Source organism: Bubalus kerabau, chromosome 6, assembly GCF_029407905.1.
Source record: "Bubalus kerabau isolate K-KA32 ecotype Philippines breed swamp buffalo chromosome 6, PCC_UOA_SB_1v2, whole genome shotgun sequence".
Classification (NCBI taxonomy): Eukaryota; Metazoa; Chordata; class Mammalia; order Artiodactyla; family Bovidae; genus Bubalus; species Bubalus kerabau.
In genome coordinates this window covers 120,402,621-120,423,056 of record NC_073629.1, presented here as the reverse complement: position 1 = coordinate 120,423,056, position 20,436 = coordinate 120,402,621, and the positions used below count along the sequence as shown (strand labels likewise).

The window sequence follows — 20,436 nt, the reverse complement described above, 5'->3', positions numbered from 1 at the left end:
TGTCGGTTGTGCCTCTCCTTCCAGGACTGGGGGTGGGGGGCGCTTGGAGGTGTCTCAGCCGAGACTCACGCCTGGGAGTCCGGCGCCAGCGTCTCCTCGAACCGGTGTGGTTCGGGCTGGGGCGTGGGGACAGCCTCCTGAAGCTGAAGGGATCGGCGAGGCCGCCTCGGACGACGTCGACCCGCGGACTACAGGTCCCAGCATGCTGCGCTGCCTCCCACAATGCACTTCTCCCAGCCCCAACGCGGGGGTGTCTGGGAGCCAACCGGACGCCCTCGGGAAGGCCGGCTGTGGGCCGTCCGGTGTCCGCCGTCGCTGCGGCTGTGTGCTGGGGTCCGGGGAAGTGTGGCAGCCCCAGGACGGCCGTCCCAGGCCTGAGAGGCCGGCTGCGGTTAGACGCCCTGGCCCTTAGTCGGCAGGCGATGAGGCTGGAGCGTGGTGCTGGTCCCCAGACGGCCGGCCATCTAGATGGTCCTGGAGGGCTGGACAGTGACCCGTTGGGCTTGCGGTTGCAGCTCAGGGCCGCTTAGTGCTGCGGGTTGGTGAGGACGCCGACTTCAGGATCTGCTCGAGGAAACTGCCCTTCCCCGGGAAGGAGGGCAGGCAGCCACCCTGACGCTTGTTCTCCGGCTGCCCCTCCAGGCCTGCTTCGCTGCGGCTGGACCCTTCACAGAGAGCCGCGCCGGGGCAGGTGGGGGAGGGCACAATCCTCGGACAGCTCTCTGCTACCACCCGGAGCTCAGATTTTGCGTCCCCAAGCCGTCTTTGCCCAGACCCCGCGTACGCAGGGTGGTCAGATCAGATCCCCACAGGCCCTCCTGCTGATGAGCCTGACCCAAGAACGCCGCCGACCTTGCTCCAGAGCCTCCAGTGTGCGGCTGTAACAGCGGCGGCTCCTCCCTCTGAGGCCCCCATGGGTCCTGCATGAGGAGCGGCTGCTAGTGGGGCGTGACCTACCTCGACCCCACCAGGCCCCAGCCCTTTGGTTTGGGGGCTTAGGGTTCTCATCTCTGCTGAGGTTCTGGAACCTCAGTATCATCTGACATCTCCCCCTGCAAAGCTTACTTCATGACAATTTACCCTGAAGCACTGACTCCAACAGGAGACGTTTTATGGCAGGCTGGATGCTGCACCGTAGCTGGAGGGAGTCAGGAATGGCCCAGGAGCTGCCTCATGTGGATGTCCCAAACGATTAGGGGACAGATTTCACTGCCCTGGGGTGTTGGGCAACTGGTCGGCTTCAGGTAACACATAAGGGTGGTTAGCAGATGAGCTGGGGCCAGCCCAAGAACTGGACTCCCAAGTGGAGGCCTCTGCTGGGCCTCTTAACCCTGGCTTGCAAGCTCTGGAGAGCAGGTAGCTTCCTGTGGGCACATTGGTGTCCAGGGCTGGGCTTATGCCCGGAGAAGCGGCAGGAGACGGTTGGTTTGGGGCAAGGAGCAGCCCACGACCGTAGGGACGAGTTTGTGACCAGCACTGAGATGGCTGAAGGCAGCTCTCCTGTCGGCCTGCCTGGCACAGCTCCTCCTGGGCCACGCTTACCCGGGAGCCCTTCAGGGTCCCATTCCCCACCCCCTGGGTGTGAAGATGATCCACTGGCCAATTAGCAGTACTCTCCTCTCACTCCTGGGCTCACCCCACCCACCCCCACACCCCTGCCTTGCGCAGAGTGGAGCCTCTGGCTGGTGGGTAGAAGGAGGAGTTAGAAGCAGCCTGGACTGGGGAGATGACCAGTTCTCAATCCCAGTCTCCAGGCCCTGAGATGAGCAGTTACTTAGTCTGACCTCGGTCCTCAATGAGGTGGGAACACCAGCTCCACGTCACGGCAGTGTTTGATGGGCACAAATGAGATAGCAGGAGGCCCCGTGGAGCTGAAAGGACTGACCTTGGGCCCCTCAGGTGAGGAAGCTTTGCTGGATGCGCAGCAGAACAACAGTGTTTGGGAAAAACACCTCGAGGTGAACTTGGGTTAGACACGTTCTCAGTTTCACTGGTGCATCTGAATTGCAGGGCACTTTCAGGCACGTGCCCCACTAGAGGCAGCCAGAGAATCTGCCCCAGTGTCCTGGGCCTGCGGGCGGCGGGGCTCCTGTCCCTCTGGGCCGGGCCTTCTGTCTGGGACTCTCTTCCTGAGGGGACAGGACAGGTGAGAGGTCCCCCACCAGAGCAAGTCCTGGGCCCACGGGACCAGCCTCCACCACGTCTACTGCAGCAGGGCCGGAAGTCACCTAAGCAGGATGACCGGAGGCTGTGCCCTGCTGGGTGGCTGTCCAGGCTGTGCTCCGGGCCCGTCTGCAACTACAAACCCCGGGGTGCAAGGGCCGGCCGGGCTGAGGCTTGTAAGAAACAGCCCTGGGCCCAGGCTAGGGGCCAGTTGGCGGGGGTCATGGCCCTAGGCTGTGGGGAGCAGTCGTGAGCACCGGGGACATGGACTGCTCCCCTGTGGGGTGGTGGTAGCTGGTGGCAGGGAGAGGTTCAGAAGCTTGGGCCTCTCCCCTGCCCGTCTGGAGGGTCCAACTGAGCAGCCGTCCCGGGAGGGCCAGAACGAAGGCCCCTGTGTCCTGTGGCCCCATCAGTTCACAGGTGAGGAGGGGTCCACCCCGGGAGCCCGAGGGTCGGGCTCGTTTCACAGCGACAAGACATGGACTCTGCGTGGGCCTCACACACCTCAGCGGTAGTTGTCACTGTCCCATCTTACGACGAGGAACCTGGACTTAAGCGGGAGGCGGCGGTAGCCCAGGACCCCACAGCTATAGATGGACAGAGCCAGCGTTCCGAGGCCAGGCAAGCTCAGGTCACTCTACTCACTGAGAGGAATGGATGCTTGCAGGGCAGGGTTTTAGATCAACCTTGGGGTTTTTCAACCTCGTTACAAATAATAAATGTTCTTGTTGGAGTTTCCGCCTGTTGCTCCACAATGGTCACGTGTCCTTATGTTTTATTACTAACATGATACCGATAATTTCTAATGTTGACTCCCGTCCCCTGGGATGACCATTTTCCCAAAGTGGTTTGTTTTCTGCACCGTGGGCGAGCCGTCACATTCATTTCAGGTCGTGGAGTCTGTGCCTCGCCGCTTGCTCATGCGTTTTTGAACAAGGGAGGTTTATCCAGGCCTGGCCGGTGGGCGGCTGTCCTCTCAGCACACTGCCCATGCCTGTCAGAGCCCCTCTCAGACGCTGGGCTGGCCCCGGGGGCAGCCATGCCATGCCCCGCAATTGCCCTGCCTTGGCCTTCATCCTTCCAGGGTCTGGTCAGGGATTATTTAGAGAGAAAGTGGGAACAAAGAAACCTGAACAGCTGACATCTGATTGCTCTTGGTGAAACGACCGCCTGTGTCAGGGAACACACCCACAGGTGGGTTAGGGAGGCTGCCCTCGGGTGAGGTGGCCTCAGGTGGCTTGGTCTGGCCGTGGAGGGCTGATGGGCGGCTGGGGGGCGATGGCTAAGGGAGGGAGGGTGGCCTCCTGATGCGTGGAGGAAGGGGATGCCTCCGTCAGTTTGAGCGTCGCTGTGGGGGTGGGTCATGACCCCAGGTCTGGGGCGAGCCCCACTTCCTTTCCTGTGTACTGTCCCCTCGTGGGCCGTGTGCTGATGCTGAGAGCTCTTTGTCTGCTCTTCCAGTCCGTGACCCCTCTTCTTTGTGACCATTCTTCCTAGTTATCATTTTTTACGAATTGTTCCTTTAAAAACTTCCAGGCTTTGAGAGGTTCTTTGGCCCAAGTCCCGGTCATTTCACAAGTGTCTGTTCCTGGTTTATTTCAACGCCCCCCTCCGTGCACGTGGCTGAGATGTCAGCGCCACGGCTGTAGCTCCCACCTCCGCTTGCTGTTCGCTCCGTTTCCTTGGGGATCAGCTTGGTGAGTGTTGGCCCTGCCGCACGTGGTGTACGCTCGACTGGGTGGGCCTCGTCTTTTACATCTGACATTCCACTCAAGGCACCTGGCCTGAGAGGGGACTGGTCACCAGGAAGGCCAGTAAGATGGGGGAGGGGAGCGGAGGCCTCCCAGGGCAAGGGTGGACCCCCAAGACGACGCCTGAGGGGAACACGGTCCCTGGACTTGAGGCCCCAGGCCGCGTGGGCTCTCCACCCACTGTCCCACTTTCCTGACTCCAGCAGGTCCTGTGCTCATGGCCACCATCCTGGCTCCACTCTCCCGCCTGACTGCTCCCTCTCTGCCCCCAAAATTCTGTCTCCCAACACCGTGCCCCCAGCCCCTATGGTGGTCATTACTGCCGCTGGTGGAAACCCCCCACCTCCACGCGCCTGGTGGGAGTGGCCGTGTAGGGTCAGTGTGAATGCCGTGGACAGATGTGGCACGTGACCCCAGAGTCCGATTGCCGTCTGAGCCCCCCCACACCCCCCTTATCTCTGCCGAGATGCTCTTGTCCATCAGCCAGGGGCCCTGGGGAACCAGTGACGGGAAGCCCACCCCCCACCACCTGGCCTGAAGTGGACCCGTGCCACAAGTGAGAAATAAACCTTCGCTGTTTAAAACGCCGGCACATTAAGAGTGTTTTCATGTGTTGCCGAGGCTCAGACATCGGCCCCAGAAGAGACGAGTGGCTGTCAGGACACAGGACATGGGCCTGTGGTGGGGTGGGGGGGTGCTGGCAGGGGCCCCATATCACTGGAGGCCGTGGTATGCAGCCGCGAAACATCTGTTAAGACTCAACCGTGATGACTCACGGGGCAAATGACGTCCAGAATAACTCGCAGATCTGGTGGAAGGGGTTGGGAAACCTTGGCAGCATGCGTGGGTCACAGGCTGCGTTTGGCAAGATACCACGTGGGAGAAATTGGGCTGAGGAAAACATTCCTGGGTTTGCAAAAGCTGGGAGGAAAAGGAATGGAGAAAGGCAGGAATGTCCCGGAGGGGAGGTTAGAGCCAGGATAGACAGTGGTGAGGATGCCGCCGCGCTGTGGGGGTCACCCCAGGGAGGCCGTGGGCTTGCCTCTGAGCCTCCCAATGTCAGATGGGGCCGTGGGGGGCGAAATGTGGCCCCCGCCTGCCGAGCTGGGATTGGGACCTCGGGGGACCACAGAGCTTTTGAGGGCTGAATTGCCAAAGAAACCAAGAGCCTAGGACTAAAGAGTGTGACTGGAGACCTGAGAACAGCCATGGCAGGGAGGAGGCTAAGGAAGCAGTCAGCCCCATGGAGGGCTTGGCCAGAAGACGGGAGGACGGGCCCTTCCCGGGGCACAGCCGAGGGCTGCGGAGAGCCCAGGACTTGGGGGCCAGGCCCACGGGCTGCAGCACTGCTGCAGGCAGAGCTGGGCCCCTGCTGCCCCCGCACAGGGCTCCCTGCTCGCCACGGCGGGGGACTGGCCCTCCCACTCCAAGTGTCTGCGCTCAGAGGAGCCACACCCGGCCATGGTGCTAGGACAGCCCCTGAGAGCCAGGGCCACGCCTGGGTGGGGTTGGGTCGGCTCCCAGGGGGTGGGGGGTGTGGCAGGGAGGAAGTCACTGGGGCTCTCGCGACCTGGTGGCTCGACGCGGCGGCCCCACCACCCCCCGTCCTCCAGCGCCTCGGCCCCTTGGGAACGGGGTGGCTCTGTGACCGGGTCTCGCCAGTGGGCCAGCTAACAGGTCACTCGAGTCCGCGCGTGTGATCCTGGGGGAGACTCTGCAGCACTGAGTGGACCCACAGCAGAGGCGCCGCCCCAGGAGCCTAGCCCCGTGGGCGGGCAGGAGGAGGGGGCCCGGATGCTACCCTGGTCACTGCGGTACGCTGCTCCCGGCACCCCAGCTTGGCCATGCTCTGGGGCCATGCCCCCAGGGAGGCCAGCCCCACCTTCCCCTGGGCCAGCGAGGGCCGCATCCCCTCCACTCCATCCTCCCAGGTCACACTCAGGCCCGCCGCTCACCTCTCCCTTTACTCCAGTTTGGGAGAAAGGCCCACAGCGGGGGTGCTGACAAGTGCCCCTGGCTTTGGTGTTTGGGGATCCTGGGGGTGGCAGAGGGGCTGGAGACGTCGGGGGCAGCCGGTGGCTGGTGCTTGGACCCTGGTGGGCTGCAGGGCAGGATGTGGGGCCTCCTAGTGCAGAGCAGGACGGTCCGGAGGGGCCGGATGCAGGCGAGAGCCCCCGCCTCTGGCTGGAAGCCTGGGTCAGAGGACAGGGCTGTGACCAGTTCCAGACCCCACGCCACGGCTGCTGGGCAGCTGTGCAGGACAGGAGCCGGGACAGACAGGCCGGGAGGCAGTCTGCAGAGTGGAGGTTTAATGGGACAATCGCGGTGACCCCGAGCGGAGGACCCCCAGGGGCTCCCCGGGCCTCTCGCAGCAGGCTGGGCCTAGAATCAGCACCAGTGCCACCCGCCTTCCTGCGTGTTATTGCTGCGCTGGCCCCCGGGCCTGGGACCCTGAGTTCCCTGAGGAGCTAAGGCTTTCCGGGCCCCCTCCCCAGGGACATCCACCGTCTCTGCGGCACCCTGTCCCCCATGGGGAGAGCGTGGGCATGTCTGTGTCCTCGTCCCTCAGGCAGGGACCGAGGGAGGCTGCCGGCCCCGGGGGCGGGGGGCGGGGGTCCAGGGCTCTGTGGAGGCAGGCGTGCGGGGCGGGCGCGGCAGCCCAGGCCCTCCCGGCAGGCAGAAGGCACAGTGTGGCGGTCGCCGTCGACCCAGGGCAGCGCCTGGCAGTCAGTGTTGAGACAGGAGGGCCCGCAGTGCAAGAGCGCTTGGGGGGTGGGGGTGGGGGGACGGGTCCACAGGCCTCGGTCGGCCCTGGAGAGGCCCCAGCAGAGCCCCCCCAGCCAGGCCTGGGGCCCAGAAGGCACAATCGTGGTGTCTGGGAGGCGAGCGCTAGGCAGACACGTTGACGTCCCTGAGAGAGATGGCGCTGCTCGGGGCCTCATCCCCGAGCAGCAGGCCTGGCTCCGAGTCCGCCGTGGCCCCGCCTGGCTCCGCGCCGGGGCCCAGGCCCTGTGACAGGATCTGCTGGATGGTCCGCCGCAGGTTGGGGTGCAGCCGGCCCTGCGTCTGGTAGAAGACCTCCAGGGCGAAGGACTTGAGGGCGCCGGTGCACAGGTCCTCGTACAGCGGGATGGTGTACATGCGCGACATCTGTGGGTGGCCGCTGGTCACGGGGCGCCCTCCCCTCCCCCGGCCCCCACGTCCTCCCCTCCCCTCCCCAGGAGACTTGGTCTGCAGGGGCCCTGCCAGGGCGCAGGCCTGGGGATCCAGTGACCCTTAGGCCTTAAGGAGCTCAGACGGCCCCAGAGTGCACGCCCCGCGGTCAGACCCCAAGACTCTGCTCCCGGCTTGACCACTGGCCTTGGGCACAACCTCCCTGAGGTCTGCTGGGGTCTAGGCCCCCACCCCATTCTCTGGGCCACCCAGCCTGAGTGGCCGGGTCAGCGGAGGGCAGGGGTCGCCCAGCCTGAGTGGCCGGGTGGGGGGAGGGCAGGGGTCGCCAGCCTGAGTGGCCGGGTGGGGGTGAAGGCAGGCCTGTGTGGCCGCACCTGGCTCTCCAGAAAGCGCCGGACCCTGTGGAGGTCGGGGTAGTAGTCATTGCGGACCACGATCTGCAGCCAGCGGATGCGGATCTCGGCGTTCATGGAGTCCAGCAGTGACGAGTAGCACTTGGACAGGCTCATCACCACCTCTGTTGGGGCCACAGCAGGTCAGGGCCGGTGACCACCACTTCCTCCTCCCACCTCGGCGTGTGGCACTCACCCTGGGGCAGTGGGGACCCGTCCAGCAGCCGGTCCAGGAAGAGCGCCGTCTGGAAGGTCCTCCACTTGGAAATGTCGATGGCGCTGGCGGAGGCGGCCGCCTGGTCCAGGGGCTCGGCGGTCCACAGCTGGAAGAGGGCTTCCACGGGCCGAGTCAGGCTGGATCCCTGAGACAGGTCCGGCTCGGCCAGCGGGGGGCCCGTGGCATTCAGCCAGCGCTCGAACTCCAGCCCTGCAGGACAGACGCCCTCCTGGATTCCCGAGCAGGCATGCCCGGGAGACTGCAGACCCCGAGGGTGTGCCTGAGGGACACCCTGCCAGGGTCTGGAAGCCCCAAGGGCAGGGGTGGCCTGGGGAGGCAGGAGTCGGCTGCAGACCCTGCAGGCCATGGTGGCTTCCGGGAAGGGGGCACAGAGCACTGGAGCCAGTGGCCAGGAATCCCCTGCCCACCCGCGCCTCCCGGGCAGAAACAGTGAGATGCTGCGAGCCCACAGGTGGAGGCGTGGGGTGGGGAGCACCGCCCTGGGAGAAGGCTATTCCTGCTTTGGAGCCCTGGAGCCTGGGCAGCTATGGGGGCAAGTCCTGCCATCCCTGCCCCCCAGACCCTTGGAGCACTTCCCAAACCTTCCCCAACACAAGGTCCCCGGCCCACACCTCACTGCGCTACCACGAACGCTGACTCCCCTTGAGACGGCAGACCCTTCTCTGCTTTGGCCTAAGCCCTTGGACCGGGGTCACCCTTGTGAACAAGCTGGCTGCCTTCAGCCTGCTCTGAGGCAAACTTCCCTCTGCTCCTGGATCCTGCCCCAAGCCCGCTGTGCAGTTTCCAGGGCTCTTTCTGGAACTGCCTACTCAGCTCCGCATGTATGGGTGCTCAATCACTCAGCTGTGTCTGACCCTGTGCAACCCCACGGACTGTAGCCCGCCAGGCTCCTCTATCTGTGGAGTTCTCCAGGCAAGAACACTGGAGTGGGGTGCAGGACCCTCCTCCAGGGGATCTTCTCGACCCGGAGTCTCCTGTGTCTTCCATGTTGCAGGCATTCTTTACCCACTGAGCCACCTAGACTAATTGCCACCTACTCCAGGAAGCCCCTGGGGCCGCTCCGGGCCGGGAATCGCACTCTCCTCTCTTCCTTCCACCTGGTCCAGCCTGAGTTCCACACCAACGAGTGACGGCGGCTGCTGGCCAGACACAGCCCCCAGGCCCCGTTATACCCCCGCACCCGACAGGCTGAGGCTGGGCCGGTGTGGATGCACGGCCGGGGGGGGGCCTTACCTGCCCGGCAGTCCACGCTCTGCTCCTTCAGCTCTGGGAAGAAGGCCAGGAAGGAGTCCAGCAGGTCCTGGGCCACCACGCTGGTGAATTTGTACTTCTCCACATAGGCCTGCGGGCAGAGCAGACTCAGCAGGCCCGGGTGCACCACTGTCCCCCTCTCCCCCGAGCCAGGCACACACCACGGGAAAGCGCCCAGCACCCAGGGGTCTGAGCAGCAGTAGGCAGGGCCAGGGCGGGCGCAGGGGCGCCCACGGCTGCCACAGGGGCCTGCCAGGCAGCCGAGGCTGGGAGGTGGGAGAGCCAGGAGCCCGGTGACAACCCCGCTCACGGTCCCCACCCCGACCCCCGGGAGCGGGCTGCTCACTCGGAGGAAGTCGTCAAAGCGCTGGGGGTCCCCGCAGAGCTGGGACAGGTAGTACACGAAGCAGTAGCCCTTCTCGTAGGTGAACAGGTTCATCAGGTGGCTGGGGTTCACACCTGCGAGGGAAACCGTGGCTCTGGGAGGCGCCCTGAGCCGCCCAGGCCCCCAGGGGTGGGGGCGGGATGGCGGTGGGGCGCTGCAGGGCAGGGGGCACTGAGGGCCCCGCCGTTCACGTCCAGATGCTCCGAGAGTGTGTGCGTGGGGGGCCTGCCCTGTTCGGGGGCCCTCGGTGGAGACCTCGGGTCACACACTGGGGAGATGGGTGCTCAGTGCCCGTGACAGGCGGCACAGGCTGTGGAGGGAAGCCCCCTGGCCCGGCCTCCACAGAGAAGCCTCGTGGGGACGCAGGCCCCGCCTGGCAGGGGGGCCTGACGTCTGCAGGTGACGTGCGCAGGGCCGGGCAGGAGCAGGTACCTGGCTCCAGCTTGACCTGCAGCTTGCTGACTGGGCTGTCCTCTCCGAGAAGCTTCATCTGCCTGTGCAGGGCGTCCAGGCGGAAGGCTGTCTCCAGACAGGTAAAGGCCGCACCTGGACGGGCAGGATCGAGGCCGCTGCCTTGGCTGCTCCCCGCCCTGGGCCCCACCGAGCTGCCCTCACGGGACACACACACACACGTGGAGCGGGGACCGCAGCCTGGGACCAGCCCCGAGCACGGTGCCCGCCCCCACCGGCCCTCCCTGGCGCGGGCACCACGCGTCCCGCCCTGCCTGGCGCACCGTGGGTCTCGGTGGTGATGCGCCGCTGGGCGTAGGTGGCCAGGCCCTCGCTCAGCCACATCTCCTCCCAAGTGGCGTTGGTGACGGCGTTCCCAAACCAGCTGTGGGCCACCTCGTGGATGACGTCGATGACCAGGAACTCGTCGCTCTCCAGGATGGAGGAGATGATGAAGGTGAGGCAGGGGTTCTCCATGGCCACGATGGGGAAGGACGGGGGCAGGAAGACGATGTCATACCTGCGGGGCGCCGGGGTGGGGGGCCGCGGGTGAGCCTTGCCTCCTGCCGCTTCTCGGCGGGCTGGGGGGGTGCACATGCCCTCTGACCCCTCTCGTGGCCGGCCAGGCTAGCAGACGTACCTGCCCCACAGGTAGGGCCCGTAGAGACGCTCGGCCGCGCTCAGCCACTGCTCTACCGCGCCCGACAGCTTGCTGGTGGCCGTGGGCAGGAGACACGGCTCGGCCCACACGCGGCTCCTGCAACGGGGCAGACGGTGGGCGTGGGCGGGGCCCGCCCAGCCCCAGCCCGCGCCCTCCACCGGGCCTTCCCTCTGATTCTGGGCGTGAAGGCCGCCTGCCTACGCCCAGCCCCGCCTGCCGCCCACCCCACAGGCCCTTGGCTCCACACGCCGTCTCAGAGTACGGCGGGTGTGCCTGCAGAGGCACCGCCCAGAAGGACCGGCACAGGGCGCCGGGGTGCGAGCAGCTGGGGGAGGACGGCCCCTGGGCAGTGACAGTTAGGCAGGGGCAGGGCTGGCCCCACCGCGCGGGGCCACACAGGGCGTCCACGGAGGCAGGCCGCATGCCGGGCCCTGACAGCGTCTCCTGAGCCTGGACTCCGGGCAGCAAGCAAAAGGCAGGCCTACCTGGGCCCGATGTCTGCGGGCTGGAGGTCCCCGGCCACAAGGGCCACGAGGTAGGCGGGCACGGGGTGCTCCATGTGGAAGCGGTAGACACCCTCCTCCTCCACGTACGTGCTCTGCGTGGCGCTCATCAGGACCTGTACCCCCGACGGGGCCTGCGTCCCAGGAGGCCCCGCCCATTAAGACAGCGTGTCCCCCACGGGAAGCCCCACGCCCCCATCAGGACCATCCCGTGTCCCCGGTGGGGACCCCACAGCCCGGTCGGCAAGCCCCATGTCCTGCGAGAAGCCCCACCACCTGGGTCAGGCAGCCATACCGCTAGGGACCCTCCCGTCTCTGTCAGGGACCCCCCACACCGTTCCGGGAGCCCCCAGCTCCTGGCCCGCACACCTCTCATCCCAGTTGGGAGTAGAGGTGGGGCTGGGGGGCTGCCAGGAGCCTTGGGACCCAGCCGCTCTGCGTGCCCCGTCCCTGCATCGGTGTCCCGGGGCTCAGGGCAGGTCTAGGACCCTGACGCGGGCAGGGTGCGCGCCTTCTCATACGGTGGTCCGGGTGGCAGCTGGGGGGCAGGGCGTGCTGCCGGGCGCTGACCTTGACCACAGCCGAGTAGGTGCACTTGACCGCGGGCGTGTCGAAGCACGGGAAGAAGGAGCGGTTGCAGACGGAGTGGCCCTGGGTGAACACGAAGGGCTTGGCGCTGCCGTAGGTCAGCTCTGGGTCCAGCCACCAGATCTGCAGCAGGTGGTGGGCAAGGGGTCAGCTCCGGCCAGGGAGCCCTCCCTGGGACAGCGGGCCGAGCCCTCCTGGAGACCAGAGCCACAGGCCGATGGCCCCGCCCCGCCAGGGAGCCATCCCTCAGGCACTCTGGCCCACCACTGCCCCCAGCCTGCTCAGGCCAGCTCAGCGCTCCCCTTAACACCACCAAGCATCCTGATGTCTCCAGGAAGGGCGGATGGAGGCCGGGGGCCTCCCCAACCCAACTGCAGCCACTTTGTGGGGTCCCGAATCTGTCCCCCACATTCCCTCTGCTGGGACAATGTGGTCGCTGAGGCCAACTGGACGGGTCTTCAGTGACCAAGCGCATACAGGTTCCCCCAGGGCAGTGATGGAGGGCCCCCAGCCCCCTGCAAGCGACAGGCCCGAGGACGGCAGCCACAGCTGCTTGCCGCTCGGGACCCCAGACCCAGGACCGCCACTGGGGGCTGTCCGTGCTCAGACCCCAGGGGTGGGGGACCCCAGACCCAGGACCACTGCTGGGGGCTGTCCGTGCCGAGACCCCAGGGGTGGGGGACCCCAGATCCTAGCAGATGTCCGGGCCTGCAGGGCTGCCTATCCTGTTCCTGCAGACCAGCCAGGCCCCCGTCAGCCTTCATGGGCTTCTACAAAACTTCTTTTTGGCCTCTATGTCTCTGTTCTCTGCCCATGCAGAGCCTGCGACAGTATCTTCCTTTTCTGCTGACCCCTAGGGCTGCCCCAGATGTTTGGAAGGCCTGTCTGGGGAGACTGTTCAAAAATGCAAACTCCTGGGTCTGACCACAGAGTGCTGGGACCTAGGAACCTGCATTTCACCCCCAACCTCCACCCCCAGGTCCTGGGACAAGCGGCCCCTGGCTCACGCTGGGGACAGGCCCCCTTGGTCAGGCTGCTGGGGACAGGGTCAGGCCAGCAGGCTAGCCTGCTGTGGGCCCTGGTCCCACCACTCTCCGACCACTCTGCTGGTCTTAAGTGGACCAAACACATGGGCTCCAAGGTCAGGGAGAACCATAGCCTCTGTTTTCACGGCTGTGAAGGGAGCCATGCCCACCAGCTGTCAGAGCCCCAGAAGGCCCCTGGCAGGCAGCAGGGGCCTGGCGGGCAAGGCACGGGCCAGGCTGGCAGACAGCAGGGGCCAGGTGGGCAGGGCAGGGGCCTGGTGGGCAGGGCAGGGTCCTGGTGAGCAGGGCAAGGGCCAGGCAGGCAGGGCAGAAGCCAGACAGGCAGGGCAAGGGCCAGGCCGGCAGACAACAGGGGCCAGGCAAGCAGGGCAGGGGCCAGGCCGACAGGCAGCGTGGGCCAGGCGGGCAGGGCAGGGGCCAGGCTGATAGGCAGCAGGGGCCAGGCGGGCAGGGCAGGGGCCAGGAGGGCAGACAGCAGGGGCCAGGCAGGCAGGGCAGGGCCAGGCTGACAGGCAGCAGTGGCCAGGTGGGCAGGGCAGGGGCCAGGCCGACAGGGCAGGGGCCAGGCGGGCAGGGCAGGGGCCAGGCTGGCGGACAGCAGGGTCCTGGTGGGCAGGGCAAGGTCCAGGCAGGCAGGTCAGAAGCCAGACAGGCAGGGCAAGGGCCAGGCTGGCAGACAGCAGGGGCCAGGCAGGCAGGGCAGAGGCCAGGCTGGCAGACAGCAGGAGCCTGGTGGGCAAGGCAAGGGCCAGGCAGGCAGGGCAGAAGCCAGACCGGCAGGGCAAGGGCCAGGCTGGCAGACAGCAGGGGCCAGGCCGACAGGCAGCAGGGGCCAGGCGAGCAGGGCAAGGCCAGGCTGGCACATCTGCAGAAGCTCACAAAGGGGTGAGGTGGCAGCTGGGGGCTCCTGGGAGTCATGCAGGAAGCCCGCAGGTGTGTGTCTGGCCTAGGCTCTTCCAGATTTCTCCTTGATGGCTCCTGGCCTGATGCCTTTTCGTCATCCTGTCTATTCACATGCCACGGCAGTGACGGATGGCACCTCCTGGGGCCTCCCAGAGCTACTTGAACGTCGTGTGTTGGGGGGTTACTGTCACAAATGTGTGGTCCACACAGGGACCCAGGAAGCCCCATGCTCCGTCCTAAAAGTGCCCCTGCGGTGGAAGGGTGCTGTCTGGGCTGCCCAGCCTTCCCGTCGAGCCCCTGGGCGGAGGGCGCACCATGTCCAAAGCCCCGCAGAGCCTGTGCGTGTCTGCGCTGGGGACATGGGCCAACCTGCCGGAGCACCCACCAGTCCCCTGCGGCTGAAGCATGAGAGCCGATCCAGGCCCCTCGGTCTCCCACTCTGGCAAGTCTGTCCCTCTTGCCACCCCCAGGGAACAGTCCTCTGAAGACTGGGTCACACGGAGGCCCTTGGTTGCAGTGCCAGGCTCCGGCAGATGCATAGCTTGGCATGTGCTCACCAGAAGCTGCCCCTGTCTCCAGGCAGGGACCCGTCCCTGCACAGCTGAAGGGAGAGGCTTCCCTGGTGGTACACAGTCCTCTGTCCCCGGGACCAGAACCCGGGGGCTCACTCGGTCCAGGGCTCCTAAGGGCTCCCCTGGCACCAGCTGGGAAGCCCCGCCGGCGCCTGGACAGGACTCCGGGGACGGCTCGGGGAGAGCCGGGCTGGCCTCCCTCTGCAGGTGTCGCGGGCGCAGCGCCCCCAAGAACAACCCCCTAGGCCGGCAGCACGGGGAGAGGCCGCCCGGAAGCAGGACTCACGGCGGGGGCGTCGGTCGAGGTGTAGCGCAGGATGACCTGGAAGGGCTGGTGCGCCTGCAGCTCAGGGGGCAGCGTGACGGTGAGCGAGGAGCCATAGTCGGTGAACGGGTCCACCCTGAAGGCCAGCGGGCAGCAGGCGGGCTCCGCGCCGGGCGCCTCGCAGAAGGCGGGCAGCGGCGGCGGCGGTGCGGGTCCCGGCCCGGGGGCAGCGAAGGCGAAGGCGCAGGGCGGCTCGGCGGTGGCGGCGGCGGCGGCGGCGGCGGCGGGGGCGCGGCGGAAGGCGGCCGAGTGCAGGCGCAGGGCCGGGTGCGCGTCGAGCACGAGCGCGCGGGGCGCGGGCCGCCGCGCGCACAGCTCGAGCACCAGGCAGCCGGCCAGCTCGCGCGCCTCGGGCCGCAGCTCCAGGCCCAGCTGCAGGTGGCGGAGGCGGAAGAGCTGCGCGCTGGAGGCCGAGGCCACGTCCAGGGCGGGCGGCGGCTCGGGCGGCGGGCGGGCGGGCGCGGCCTCGGCGCCGGGCGCCTTGCGGCAGCAGCACTGCGCCGCCATGGCCGCCGCGCTAGGTGAAATCCATGGGCGGCGGCCGCCCGGGGCCGCGGGGAGCGGGCGAGGGGCGCCGGGCGCCGGGCGGCGGGGCGCGGGCACAACAGGAAGTCGCGCCGGGAGCCGCCCGGCCCGGCCCCGCGCCGTGCGCCGCCCCGCTCCGGCTCCGCTCGGCCGCCGCCGCCGGGGGCGCTGTGCGCGGGGAGACCGGGCCGCGGGGGACGCGGGGCAGGGTGCGCCGTGCGCGAGGGGCGCCCGCGGCTCAGTGAGTGGGGAGACCGAGGAGCCGAGGGGCTGAGAGCGCGGCTGGGGGCCGTGGGCCCGGGGCCGCTGTGCGCTGGGCTGCGACCGTGAACCAGGTGCGATGGATGGGGTCGGAGCAGCCGCAGTGTGCAGGTGGCCGAGGCACTGGGCTGGAGGAAGGAGAAGGCGCGGGGACCCGGGCGCGCTGGAGGTTCCTCGGTCACCCGCTGCTGGGACACCTGTGTCAGGGAAGTGTTACTCGTCCGTTCCAGAGCCTCAGGCCTGGAGAAAAATGCAATGATTCCCATCACCCTGGCCTGCTCCCCTGTGAGACTAGTGGTCTGTGCTTTGTGCCATGTGGGGCATGCTGGTGGCTCTGGAACCTTGAGGCTGTACCCTCAGATGTGTGAGGCTTCTTAAATTGAAATTAAATAGAATTAGAAGTTCAGGCTCTCAGTTGCACTGACCCGATTTCAGGGTCTCCATGTGTGTTTGGAGGGGCATGTCAGGCTAGTGGGGCTTCCTCGGTGGCTCAGTGGTAAAGAATCTGCCCCCCAATACAGGAGATGCAGGTTTGATCCCTGGGTTGGAAAGATCCCCCGGAGAAGGAAATGACAACCTACTCCAGGGTTCTGGTCCTGGAGAATCCCATGGACAGAGGAGCCAGGTAGACGACAGTCCGTGGGGTTGCAGAGTTAGACACGACTGAGCAAGCGTGCATGCATCAGGCTAGAAGCACCATACTGGACAGAGCAGGTATTTCATCATCACGGAAAGTCCTGCTGAACTCTGCTCCCTTCAGGGCTGTCCGGGCCCTGGAGGATGACTGTTTAGGAGGTGAGTGCTGGGCAGTCAGGAGACCTGGCCAGCCTGTCATTCCACTCTCGCCCAGGCCTGTCCATAGCCTTGGGCCCGAGGTAGGTGGCTGGAGATCAGCGAGGATGCTCAGAGACCAGCATTGGGTGGGTCTCAAAGCCACGAACGAGAGGGACCGCCAAGGTGTTCTCCTATCATCGTGGGAGAATTCAGGTCCTCAGGGAGCCGGGCCGTTTTGACCTGGAGCCCCACCCACCTCTTTGCCTGCTCCAAGCCTGTGCAGCGCAGCTAGGGCCTGACTCGCGCTGCGCTTGCCCTCGATGGCATGCCTGCAGGGTGTTTAATCCTTCTGGACTCAGTATCTCCATCTGTCATGTGTGTGATTTTGCCTGCCCTCCCCCCTGGGGGCTGGGGGGGCAGGGTGGGATGGCCAAGCTGAGGACCCGCGTTCATGGAGTCGGCACCCGCACCCAGGCACCTCTTCAGCTTGCCCCGTGTGTCACTTTAGCCTCGGGGACACAAACTCACCAGCCACTTAGAGGAAGGGGTTCAGCCCTGCATCCGAGACTCAAGACGGGGGAGACCTGGGTCTGATCAGTCCTCACTGCCTTCAGGGGCCCAGCACCTGCCCGGAGGCCGAGGGCAGAGTGTTTCAGATGGCACTCCCGGCATGACCAGCCTTTCGGAGCCATCCTTTCCCCTCTCCCGGCCAGTGGGGCTGGGGCTGGAAGACCATCAGGGACTGCGTGTGGGCACCCACGCTGGCCTGCCCTAAGCACCTGCAGGCAGGTCTGCCAGCCCCCTGCACAGGCTAAGTTAACCTCAGGGGGCTTCTTGCCCTCCTGGTGCCCTGGACTTTGGGAGCAGGGGTTGAGTCTCGTCTCTTCTCTCCTGGAGGGCCCTGGGCACCTCCCAGTGGCCTGTCCTGTACACAGGACAGTGGGGTAGGTGCAGGCGTGTAGGTCCGGAGGAACTGTTACCACTCCTCCCGGGGCTGTGCCTTCCACCCCACATTTTTATAAGGACCCAACACAAGTCAGTCTGAAGGAGCAGACAGATGTGTTTTGCAGCACTACAGGCAGTCCACCGAGGCATCTGTGCACTGTGAAGGACACAGTGGTCGTCTCCACTCTCCGCCTCGTCCCTGTCCTGCGGAGGATGGTGCCTTCGGTGTCGGGGGTCGGGGGCGCTGCTTTGCTGACAGAGTTCCAGGGTGGGTGCAATGTACCCTCCTCCCCTAGTCTACCTACAGGAGAGGAGCCGGAAGTTGGGACTGCCAGAGGCTGGGGTTTCTCCCATAGGAATTTTCATGCACCAGCTTTTAGTTTTTTTTAATTATTTTATTTTTTGACCATGGTGGGCCTCCGTTGCTGCAAACTCATGCTGGCGTGGGCTTCTCACTGCAGAGGCTTCTCTTGTGGAGAAGAGGCTGTAAAGCGCAGGCCTCCACAGTTTTGTGGCGCAGGGCTTTGTTGCCCCAAGGGATGTGAGATCTCCCTGGACCAGTGCCCCTTGCATTGCAAGGTGGAGTCTTAACCACTGGACCACCAGGGAAGCCCCATACACCAGCCTGCGAATGGTCCAACCCTGACTGGCTTGGTGGGTGGATGCGCCTGCACCCAGCCTTCTCCTGATGGGCACAGACTGGCTGCCCCTGTTCGAGTGTGCAGGCCCCGGGAGGGGAGCAGGTCCCTGGCCTCATCTGTTAGCGGGCAGACACGGTGGTGGGTGGGCTTCCAGGAGGCCCGTGGGGCTCAGGTGGGAGCTGTGCTGTCCCTGGGCCTCTGGTGGCAGGCAGACTTGGACGGTTCTCCAAATGGAGCTGGGAGACCAAGGCCTGGCCCAGGCTCTGACATCCGTGCACCCATGTCACCTGGGGCCACGTCAGCAGGTGAGGGGGTATGCCAGCAAGGGTACCACGAGCACACAGGGAAAAGATCTGGGCTCAGGTCTTGGCTCCTGACCTCCCAGCTGGGCAAACTACTCAGCGTGCCTGAGGCCACAGATGGAGTCACTGTGGCCTCACCTGCCATGTGGAGATAACGGCAGGAGCTGTTTACAGGTAGATGGAAAAGCAACATGAGCTGTGAGGGGCCTGCGGGGAGTAGGCGGCAGCTGGCGAGCCCTCCATAAAGGTGGCAGAAGTCGGGTTATGATGAGGGCTGTGGCTCTTGGAGATGGGCGCTGCTGATGCATGGCGCTGTGCAGGGCTGGGTGCTGACCTGCAGGGGCTGGGGTGTGCTCTGAGCCAGGGGCCATCGTGCTGGCAAACCAGGAGCAGGAAGGCTGGGGAGGATGGGCCCCCCTTCACAACCACCCCAGGGCTTCACTCACGGAGTGCAGGCTCCCCAGCTTTACCCTTTGGGCTCTGCTTGGTCAGGGGTCTTCACCTGCAGGTGGGATGCTTCCATCTGGGACAGGACGCTGAGACCCCACTTAGCCAGTTGGGGGTCCTCAAGGCACAAATCAGAGTTGCTCTGCTTGGTGACTGACACTTTTTTTGGGGGGTGGTGCTATGCGGCTTGCAGGCTCTTAGTTCCCCGACCAGGGACTGACCCCAGGCCTCAGCAGTGAAAACACCAAATCCTAACTACTAGACCTCAAGGAAACTCCCTGACCCTGACTCTGAAGAGGCCGCAGGGCTTTGCTGTGCTGGGACTCATGCCGCTCAGGACTCCCGGGCTGTGCAGGGGATCACAGAGGGCACAGTGCAGGCAGGACGCTGGGCCCTTCAGGATGAAGGCTCCACACACCCCACTAGGAGGACCAGGGCCTGAGGCCCTGGCTGCAGGTCAAGGGAAATGATAAACACCAGATGCGGTATTTTATCCATTATTTTGTTACGTGTACACTCGTACGTGTTAACCAGGGACTACATTATCTGTAATTCATGTATTATCCATTTTTTCCTTTACTCTCTCCCCTTTGTCTTTTCCTTTACTCTCTCCTCTTTATCTTATTTAAGGAGTGTTGAGGGTGATTAATTTTCTAGTATAGTCTTCAGGCTGTAGCATGCCCAGATGAGGTGCCTCTGAACCAGGGTAATTAACGCGCTCAGACACATGGGTGCTCAGTGTGGTCTGGGCCTGACCTTGGCTGAAACTGGGAGGTCAGTAAGGTAGGAAGTGGGTGTGGACACTGGGAGCCCAAGCTGAGCGGTCTGTCACAGAGCCTCGAACCCACACCCGTGAGTCACAGCAGCTACGAGTCTGTTTCGGAAAGCCACCGTGGCCTGAGCTGGTGGCAGGCTCGAATGTGGAAGGAAGCCAGGGTCAAGGTGACAGGTCCTCGTGACTCCTGTGGTTTCCCCATCTCCTGACCTTGGCTCCCCGCCCTCCACCTCTCTGTAGTAAATGTTTTTCGGGCTAAGTTTTCTTGAGTGGTTTTGATGTTCCTGATCAAGCCCTGTCTAGTAAACCTGAGAACCAGGGGAGGAACAATTCCCCAGTTCTCTGCGGACATACCCCTACGCTACCATCAAGCGGGGACAGAGGGCTTTGGGAAGCTACAGAAAATGAAAACTCCGTGGGACGTGAGGCAGGAGAGGATGGCCCAGCCTCCCGTCAGTGCATGAACTACGTCTTCCCACCCCGAGGATGCAGGAGACCCCCCAGTGTCCTGCTTTGGAGTTGGTTGGTCGTCCTCCAGGGCTGACCGCTTAGGGCTCACTCGGGCCCGAGGGCTCCTTGAGCAGGAGGGACCGCGACCGCAGGGCCTCCTCGTACTTCTGGAGCTGGGACCAGAAGCCTGGGTTGGGCTCGGCCACTGGGCGGGCGCTCTTCAGTCTGCGAAGAAGAGGTTGCGGGTATACCCCTGTGCGGCGCTTGCGGCGAGGTCCACAGACGCCCCGCCCCACGGACGCGCCCCGCCCCACCCGGAAGTCTCTCCCCAGGCGGCGGAGCCCGCCGCTCCCGGAAGGTCCCGCCCCTCCCCGCCGGAAGTCCCGCCCTACCCGGAAGGCCCGCTCCAGGCTGAGGCCCCGGTGACGCATCAGGTAGGCGGTGCAGACGGTGGCCGAGCGGCTGCGGCCGTTCTTGCAGTAGACGAGGCAGGCGCCGCCGGCGCGCACCGCGGCCTCCATGGCGGCGCAGGTGGGCTCCAGGTGCGCCAGCAGGTCCTCCGCCGGGTCGTCGAACACGGGCACGCGCAGCTCGGCGATGCCGGGTGCGCCCGGGCCGGGCTGCTGGCGGGAGACGTTGACGCACAGGGTGACGCCCGCGCGCGCCAGCGGCTCCGGCGCGGCCGCGGCGCGCGCGCTCCCGAGGAAGAGCGAGGGGGCGACGCGCACGAAAGGCGGCGGGGGCGCCGCGGCGTCCGCGCGCTGTCCGGCCTGTTCCGGGTCCATGGCCGGCTCCCGGGCGCCAGGCCCGGGTGTCTTACTTTGGGTCGTCAGGTGCGGCCGACGCCCCCAGCTCCCTTAGGCCGCCTCTCCCCCTCCCGGGGCGGGCCCCCGGGGCGGGTGTGAGGGAGAGGC

General features: G+C 65.6%; 2 protein-coding genes across 3 annotated transcripts; both read right to left on the bottom strand.

Annotated features, from left to right (window-relative positions):
- Positions 1 to 6,203: 6,203 nt before the first annotated feature.
- On the bottom strand, positions 6,204 to 15,047 carry RNPEPL1 (arginyl aminopeptidase like 1). Its single transcript, XM_055586624.1, has 11 exons — positions 14,364 to 15,047; positions 11,539 to 11,679; positions 10,951 to 11,102; positions 10,445 to 10,561; positions 10,089 to 10,324; positions 9,787 to 9,900; positions 9,316 to 9,428; positions 8,952 to 9,060; positions 7,677 to 7,907; positions 7,463 to 7,605; positions 6,204 to 7,064 (listed from the first exon to the last, which is right to left on the bottom strand). The coding sequence occupies exons 1-11, from the start codon at positions 14,907 to 14,909 to the stop codon at positions 6,804 to 6,806; spliced, it is 2,163 nt and encodes a 720-aa protein (XP_055442599.1). The 5' UTR covers positions 14,910 to 15,047; the 3' UTR covers positions 6,204 to 6,803.
- A 45-nt stretch (positions 15,048 to 15,092) lies between these two features.
- DUSP28 (dual specificity phosphatase 28) lies at positions 15,093 to 20,436 on the bottom strand. Of its 2 annotated transcripts, none has more exons than XM_055586628.1 (2): positions 19,910 to 20,436; positions 15,093 to 19,747 (listed from the first exon to the last, which is right to left on the bottom strand). In XM_055586628.1, exons 1-2 carry the CDS (start codon positions 20,305 to 20,307, stop codon positions 19,621 to 19,623), a joined length of 525 nt encoding a protein of 174 aa, XP_055442603.1. In that variant the 5' UTR covers positions 20,308 to 20,436; the 3' UTR covers positions 15,093 to 19,620. The 2 variants fall into 2 exon arrangements, with proteins under 2 accessions (XP_055442603.1, XP_055442602.1); XM_055586627.1 differs by having other exon boundaries at positions 15,094 to 19,747; positions 19,915 to 20,435.

Coding starts and splice junctions, on each gene's coding strand:
- DUSP28 (XM_055586628.1), bottom strand. CDS start 20,307: ATGGACCCGGAACAGGCCGGACAGCGCGCGGACGCCGCGGCGCCCCCG. Junction 19,748..19,909: donor GAGCGGGCCTTCCGGGTAGG/GCGGGACTTCCG, acceptor TCTTCTTCGCAG/ACTGAAGAGCGCCCGCCCAG.
- RNPEPL1 (XM_055586624.1), bottom strand. CDS start 14,909: ATGGCGGCGCAGTGCTGCTGCCGCAAGGCGCCCGGCGCCGAGGCCGCG. Junction 11,680..14,363: donor CCTCGACCGACGCCCCCGCC/GTGAGTCCTGCT, acceptor CACCTGCTGCAG/ATCTGGTGGCTGGACCCAGA. Junction 10,325..10,444: donor GGGCCCTACCTGTGGGGCAG/GTACGTCTGCTA, acceptor GGCGCCCCGCAG/GTATGACATCGTCTTCCTGC.